The sequence below is a fragment of the Cucumis sativus genome, chromosome 3, assembly GCF_000004075.3.
Source record: "Cucumis sativus cultivar 9930 chromosome 3, Cucumber_9930_V3, whole genome shotgun sequence".
Taxonomy (NCBI): domain Eukaryota; kingdom Viridiplantae; phylum Streptophyta; class Magnoliopsida; order Cucurbitales; family Cucurbitaceae; genus Cucumis; species Cucumis sativus.
Window position 1 is genome coordinate 19,692,913 of NC_026657.2, and position 8,649 is coordinate 19,701,561.

Consider the following 8,649-nt stretch of genomic DNA (forward strand, 5'->3'; position numbering starts at 1 on the left):
CATTTAGTTTGTTTACATTAACAAACTAAAGAATGTTTGCAGTAGTTGTTTGAAAACAAAACTCAAACTTGAAATTTTGAAATATAAATTTTCAAAGTTCACGGATGTGATACCAATCTCTTAGTAGAAAGGTACTTATGAACAATTTAACGTGAAAGGAGTTATAACTTGAAAAGTAAAAAAAAGTCATAACTAGACATCAATATTAATTAGGAAAAGGAAGAGGAAAACAATACACTCAATATTAATTAGGAAAAGGAAAAGGAAAAGGAAAGCAATACGTTCAATCCAAACGTATACTAACCTATTTTGATAACACGTTAAATCACATATCAACTAAATTATTTAACCAAAGTTGAAGCAAAGTTGAAGATTGCCTGCCAACGTCAATACAAGTAGACATTAGTTCATGAGATTAAAATTCATGATTTTTCATTCAATATACAAATTCACCCGACTTTCTAAACCCTGTTTATTTCGATTCAAGAAGAATGACTAGAGAAACTGTGAGGAAAGACCATACACAAAACATCATCTATTTCATTTCCTTCCATGAACAACATATACAAATGTACAACATTTATGTTCTTGAATTCATATAAACTTATTTTCAGTAAGCAGAAAAAAAGTTGCCGGTAAATCCATTCTAAACATGTACATTAAGCAATGGAAATAAGTATGTGCCACACTTAGCTAGTAGGGAACAATCACCATATGCCTAAATCTGTAAGCATAATAATGAGTAGTTGATTGCATATGTATTGACATTATTCACAGACGAACTGTACAAATAACTGCAGTATCCAAATCCAGAGAGTGATTAAAAGGCGACCAGGTAGCAAGAGATCTCCACGTCTTCTTCTTGGGATTGTAGATTTGCATGTACATTGATCCTCCTTTCGTAGGATGACGTAGCCTACGAGCTTCGGCTGACTCTGTCTTTAGAAATGATATAACATATAATTCTCCATTTAATGCAACCAAGCCATATGATGAGTTGGAAGAAGTTTTCCTTGGTACTCTTGATTCTTCAACCCATCTATTTGATGCCATTTCATATCTGAAAAAATTGTAGATTAAGATCAGAGAAGAACAAATGAGAAGAAGAAAACATTGTATCGCTCTATATGACTTAAAGTTTCCAGCAAATCATATATGGGATTCTCAGTTTTGGTATCTTGTATGACCAAAGATCTACATTAGTTAGACAAGGTGAAAGATCTATGGTATTGGTACAAAATAAAGAGAAACTATCTCTAATAATATGAGGCTTTTTGAGAGGAATAAAAAATAAAGACACGAGGACTTATATCTAAAGTGAACTTCGTACCATTGTGCTTAGGTAAGCAACTGTTGTCCCTAACAATGAGGTAAAAATGAGAACTAGAGTAGAGGAATACCTTTTACAGAAACCAGAAAAGATATAAAAAGAGAAACCATCCATAAGTTTTATATAGTAAGAACTCGAAAATAGACGAACTCCATATTTTCAAGATGTACGAATATGAGTAATATATAATTTCCTGCCTACCAACTTAACTTTTTTCGATCAATACACCATGACAACATTTGGACTATAACTCGATCTGCATGCCAAGAGCGACAAAATGGAGAAAACCTTACAATATCTATGAAAATTTTCAGAAAATTTTCGACCCTAATTAACCTCGGATATGAAATTAAGGAAATTTGAAACAAATTATTCCTCTGTTTAGCTTTCTTTCTCTTTTCGCCACAACAAACCTGATGATTCCAATTAGTTAATGAACCAACTCCAGATAAGTTCTTTCAACTAGACACCAACATACATAACATTAGAACATGTTCCTCCACTTCCTTGAGGAGAGGCATCCGCCTTTCATTCCTAGAGTATCCTCTTTAAAGAGATGGGAACCCTCAGCCAAATTTTCATTTCCAAATCCAGAGCTTCTTGGACCATGCAAACTAAAGGAACAAATAATTTAATGATCAACACTCATTTTCATGAGCAGGATATGCTTCTAATTTCCTAGTAGTTCTTTTTGTTAGGCTACCAACCCCAAATATCAAATAACACACAAACAATGACAAATAGAGAAGTACTCCAGTGTTCTTTATTTATATATAAATGAAAAAATGTTCACAAGCTACGATATCAAGATAACAAGGAAAGGAAAACATAAAAGAAACATACCAGTCCTCTTTTACATCAATGTAGACCCCTGCCAGCTACAGTAGCCTACCCTCATAAAGATGACAAAAAAAACCTAGCTCTCTCTCCCTATCAATCACTATTTAAAGCCTTTCCTAAAATTCTTCCCTGTGGAGCCATGGAAGGTGGTATTATACCACAATTCAACTCATGGAATGAATTTATCCCACTTATGGGGTTGTTCATTGCAGAAACATCTCAAATATGTTTCCAAACATTGATTCACCCTTTTGGTCTGTCCGTCGGTTTGTCGGTGAAAGGTTGTACCCATAGTAGCGAATAATTCCTTCCAAAAATTGTTGATGAAGATGTTATCCCTATCTGAGATAATCGATTTCGGTATGCCATGCCTGCTGATATTCTGTCAATGAAGACTCAGCTACTCTTTTGGCTGTGAAAGGATGCTTCAAAGTAATAAAATACGAGTACTTGCTGAGTCTATCAACTACCACCATGATCACATTCATCCCTCCAAATTTTGGCAACCCAATGAAGTCCATGAACCATTCTTCAAGAATTTTTTCTGGTATTGGAATTGGTTGTAAAACCCCTGCTGGTTTGGTTGCTTCATACTTATTCCACTGGCAAATCTCACATTGCTCAACATAATTTTTTTCGTCTGTTATCATGCCTTTCCCATGTAGTTCTCCACTCATCCTCTTATATGTCCTTAGAAATCCGAAGTGGCATCCTAAAACTGAATTATGAAACGTATGCAGCAGGTTCGGTATCAAAGATGAGTGTTTGGACAACACTATTCAGTTTTATACCATAATCTCCCATTCTCCCAGTGATATTTACTTGTCTCTTCCGTATTTTGTTTCAGCTCTTCTATAATCTTCTTAAGGTCTTCATCTTGTTGTACCTCCTCTTCAACTAACTCCATATTCACAATTCTAGTGGTAGTCACGGTATTCAGTTCTAGAGGTTGCTCTATCCGAGATAGGGCATTAGAAGCTTTGTTCTATAATCCCGGCTAATACAAAATCTCAAAATCATATCCTATGAGTTTGGTCAACCACTTTTGGAACTGGGGTTGTACCTTTCTCTGTTCTAGAAGGAATTTCAATGCTTTCTACTCGGATATGATTGTGAACTTCTTCCTTAGAAGATAATGTCTCCATTTTTGCACAGAGAGCACTACAGCCATAAGTTCCCTCTCGTACATTGATTTGGTTTGTGCCCTAGGAGATAGCTTTTGAATAAAGAAGGCGATAAGATGACCGTTTTGAGATAACACAGCCCCCTAATCCTATTTCAGATGCATCCGTTTCAACTATAAAAGGTAGGTTCCACTCAGGTAGTGCTAACACTAGTATAGTTGTCATTGCTATCTTCAACTTATTGAAGGCAATTGTGGCCTCTTAATTCCATAAGAAGGAATTCTTCTGTAACAGTTTAGTGAGAGGAGCTGTTATTTTCCCGTGTCCTTTCAAAAATCTTTGATAGTATCTGGTCAAGCCCAAGAATCCCCTCAAACTAGTAACATCCTTTGGTTGCGGCCATTTCACCATATCTTGGATTTTCTCTTCGTCGGCTTCTACACCCTTACTGGAAATCAGGTGCCCTAAGTACTGAGTTTGAGAATGAGCTATAACACACTTTTTCTTGTTGGCAAAAAGCCAGATCACGTAATACCGCGAATACCATTCTCAGGTGCTTCTCATGTTCCGTGATATCCGAGCTATACACAAGTATATCGTCAAAAGAAACCAATACACAGTTCCTCAAAAAAGGTTTCAATACTTGGTTCATTAATGACTGAAGGGTGGCATGTGCGTTCGTGAGGCCGAAGGGCATAACTACGAACTCATAATAGCCTTAGTGAGTTCTGAAAGCCGTCTTCTCAATATCTTTCTCCTTCATCCTTATTTGGTGATAACTGGACTTCAAATACAGCTTTGAGAATACAGTGACTCCGTGCAACTCATCCAGCAGTTCTTCTATCATGGGGATATGAAATTTGTCAAAGATAGTCACCTGGTTTAGCTTTCTATAGTCTACACAAAATCTCCACTTTCTATCCTTTTTCTTCACTAAGAAGACTGGGCTGGAGTAAGGACTATGGTTGGGTCTTATCACTCCTGCTTGGAGCATCTCCACAACTAATTTCTCAATCTCTTCCTTTTGAACGTGTTCATACTTGTAAGGCCTCACGTTAATCGGTAACCCTTTTGGGTTTTTGAAAATGTCTGAATATTGTTGCAGCAAGAATCTTATCATGGGTGTATCTTCTTCGTCCCCCTTAATTTCTTGTTCTTCTTCCAGATCTTCATTCATTTCTATGTAATAGTTTTGTAATTCCAAGAGGAAGCCTTGGTCTTCCTTTTTCCATGTTTTCTCAATGGTTCTCACAGAACATTTGGCTCTAATAAGGGATGGATCCCCCTTCAGACTAATTTGTTTTGTCCTTATCCAAAACGTCATAGTTAGGGAAGGTCAACTGATCTTCATAGTTCTAGTGGTACTGAGCACTGAATCCCCAAAACTACATCCACATTTCCCAGTTCAATAACTAGAAAATCCATGACGATGAGTCCCTTCAATTTCAGCTCTAACCACCTACACACTCTTCTTCCTTTGCACCTCGCTCCATTCCCAATAGTTACTCCGAATTGAGTTCCCTGCTCCAAAGGTATCTTTTTCTCCTCTACTGTCTTGAGGTGTAAAAAATTGTGGGTGGCCCCACTGTCGATTAGTACCACTACTTCCTTCCCTCTTATATCCCCCTTAAGTTTCATGGTTCCCTTGTTTGTCAATCCACCGATTGTCTTCGGCTCTACTTTGGTTCCATCTGTGAGGTTTAGTTGTTTCAATTCCACCACCTCCTCTGGACTTTCCTCTATTCGATCTTCATCCTCAACACTCTTTTCTTCATTCATAATGAATAACATCAACTCCCTTTTTTCCTTCATTTTGCATCAATGTCCAGGTGAGTACCTTTCATTACATTTAAAACATATCCCTTGTCCAGCCTGGCCCTAAACTCTACATCAAACAATCGCTTAACTGGAGGTTCATTCTTTTGGTAATTACCCTTAATGGGTATGGTTATCTGTTTCATTGGGAAATTCGTTTTTCTCAATACCCCTTCACCTGCTCCTTCTTGAACCTTGCTGGTATGCCCTACTTTTTTTGTTCTCCCAACTTCGAGTCTGTCTTAGACAATTTCAGTGCTTAATTCCGATCGTTGACTAACTGAGCTTCTCTCATACCATCTTCCAACGTTTGTGGATACCTGCTGTCTACTTCCACTTGAAGTTTGGGTTCTAAACCGGTTAAAAAAGTATCACGTAGAACACTCTCTCTCATGTGTGGTAGAGGTGCTGAATTAGTAACGAACTTCTTCACATAATCATTATAAGACCCATCTTGTTGAATTCGAATCAAACGCGCAACCAAGCTTTTTTGTCCTGAATCTTTAAGGAAATCAAACATCCTCCCCTTCAAATCTTCCCATGACTCACCTTCTTTCTATTATGAGTCCATTTGTACCAATCTACTTCGTCCTGTCCAAAACTTACCACAGCCACTTTGATTTTCACTGTTTCTGGCAGAATGTTGATTTCAAAGAAGTGTTCAGCCCTATATACTCAGGATTCCGGATTTTCGCCCAAAAACATAGGCATTTCCAACTTTTTGTACTTACTGCGATCTACAGTGTCCAAGTTCATCTTCGTGGTAATTTTCGTTTCATCTATTTTTCCTTTCAATCTCATGACCGAACCATCTGATGTCCCTGACTCATCTCTTTTTTTACAGCTATGGTTCTCCCTTAGCTCATCCGCCATCCTTTCCATCGATTTTTTCATTTCCATTAGCATTTCCTTCATACCCAATATCTCCTTCTTAGTCCCTTCCACTTTTTCCTCAATCTATCTTTGTGCCATGAGTCGTGTAACCACCCCCAGCTTTTAGGCTCTGATACTAAGTGTCAGGCTACCAACCCCAAATATCAAATAAAACACACAAACAATAGCAAACAGAAACAGTACTTTGGTGTTCTTTATTTATATATATTGGAGATATTAAGTGTCCCACATTGGAAAAACCAAGGGGACTCATACTCCATATAAGATAGATGTAGGAGATATTAAGAGTCCCACATTGGAAAAACTAAGGGTCCATATAAAATAGGTGTAGCGCTCTCTCGTTTCCTAAAGTTCTTCCCTATGGGCCCTACTCTGCATGAACTTTTACTCCTTAATATTGTGTTTTACCTTTCTACCCTTTCATAATATTAATATCAGCCTTTTCTTTTTACCCACTAAATGGGAAAAAAGGAACCACATAACAAAGAACAAGAGTGACCAAAGGAATTTCCACAACCAATCATACGAAAAGCAATTAGTCACAAACCAGAGCAAACACTTAAAAAAAAAAAAACATGCACCTGAAAGTAACTAATCACCACACTACAAGGCTCATGAAATGTTTCCCAATCTAAACATTGAGATCGGAAATGTATTTGCTATAGTAAACAAATAAAACCATAGTATGATATTGTCCAATGGGCATAAACCCTCACAACATTCCTGTTTCCTTTATTTGTAGATAGCAAACGGATGTATGCAATTAACACTTTTCTTTTAGCTCTCTAAATGGGTAAGAAGGAACTAAATTGCAAAGAAGGATTTCCAGTCAATAATATGAAAAGTAATGTCACAAAACCAAACCAAACACTTAAAACAACGCAAGGAAGAAACACTACAAAGTCCATGAAAGTTTCCCACCTAAACATCAAGATCAGAAAGTTATTAGCTCTAGTAAACCATGAAAAAAACTAAAACCTTTCTCAACTATTATGAAAATCTTAAACACATAACCCAGTAAAGAGAACAAGAGTAACCTTAAGAATTCATCACCATCAAGCATGAAAATTCCAGGTTTTCCACGGTTACGATGATTCTCAATCACTACAATTTTACCTAGTCTCCTCCTTTCCCCTTCTTCCCACATATCCCCAATTTGCCTCCACCTCCCATTTCTCAGCTCCATCACCACCGCATCTCTGTAATATTCATCTACAGGAAACATTCCTGAAATAGTCCTCGATTCACCATAACCACCCATCACCCAGAACTCTCTCTTCTCTCCATTCCCCACAAAAAATCCAACACACCCAGCTCTCAAGGTCGGCAACCCATCAAGTGCAACCCACTCATCTCTCTCCACATCATACCTGCAAAAATAGTATCAATATCCTATCAAATTTACAGTAACTCATCAGCTCAAACTTTTGAGTTAAGCCTACCTTTCGACGGAGCTCATTCGACTCCCAGCCGCTGCAAACAACCTATGCCTAGACCCACCTCCAGCCACCAAAATCTGACTGGAATCATGAATGGCAGCACATGCAAAGCTCCCCCGCGGAGAGAGCATCGACGAGATGGGTTCCCAAAAGGATGAATGGAAATCGAATCGGAAAGCAGAGGAGGAAGAGGAAGGACGACCGATTGGGAAAGAGCGAGTGTCAAAGAGTGAGCCGCCGATGACATACAAGTGAGGGCCAAGGGAAATAGGAGTGAAATTGCAGAGACCGTAAACATGGGGGTTACAAGGCATAGGAGGAAGATGACACCAGGAAAGGGAAAATGGATCGAAAAGAAAAGGGGAAGCGATTAAAGGGTCTTGAGGGAAAAAGCAGAGAAGGTGAGAGAGAGAATTTGGATGAGTGAATCGAAGGGAAATAAGGATTTTAGAAGAGAAGAAGAGACGCCATGACTTACAGGTAGATTTGAGACGATCATGGTGGGAATAAGGGAGAAAGGAAAGGAGTAAAGCAGCAACATCGTTAGGGAGACCTGGGATCAGAGTAATGGAGGTTTGAATTTCATCAATGGAGGAATAGGATTGAGGAAGAAATTTCATTTCCCTTTCTTCCCTTTCCCTTCCCTTCCCTGTACTGAAGGAAGATCAAAAGAAGAAGAAGCAAAAACAGTAATGGGTTTTTATGAATGTTCGAAATCCGAATCAAAACTTCGACAATTTATCAGCTGGAGTTTGGATTATGGATGTTGTTATTGAAAAAGGGAGGATGTTTTATTTCAGCTCACCACGTTTCTACTGTCTGCAAATGCAATTGCGTGTATTAACCAACCACGTGTTGGATTATGTGGCTTACTCTCATTCGCTATTTCATGTTTTATTTTACATAAGCATATAAACTAATTCAATCATATGCAAAGTAGAACGAAAAAGAAACAATTGGGATAAACTATAGAAATATATGGTTAAATTACATTTTCTCAAATATAAAAAATACATTTAATAGATAGAGGATTCAAACCTCCTACTTTCCTAATACAAAGTCATATCAATTATCATTTTAGTTAAGCTTCCTTTACATTTAAAAAAACTTAATAGATAAGTTAATTGTTATTGTACTTCTTGTATCTCACGTACTGACTGTTCCTCTCGTGGTCAGTTCGCCAAACAAATTTCACGTATCGATCAGA

General features: G+C 37.7%; 1 protein-coding gene across 1 annotated transcript; it reads right to left on the reverse strand.

The window, feature by feature from the left end:
* Positions 1 to 520: 520 nt before the first annotated feature.
* LOC101220086 (F-box/kelch-repeat protein OR23) lies at positions 521 to 8,212 on the reverse strand. The gene is made up of 3 exons (XM_004151933.3): positions 7,446 to 8,212; positions 7,041 to 7,373; positions 521 to 1,060 (listed from the first exon to the last, which is right to left on the reverse strand). The coding sequence occupies exons 1-3, from the start codon at positions 8,060 to 8,062 to the stop codon at positions 772 to 774; spliced, it is 1,239 nt and encodes a 412-aa protein (XP_004151981.1). The 5' UTR covers positions 8,063 to 8,212; the 3' UTR covers positions 521 to 771.
* Between the last annotated feature and the right edge of the window lie 437 nt (positions 8,213 to 8,649).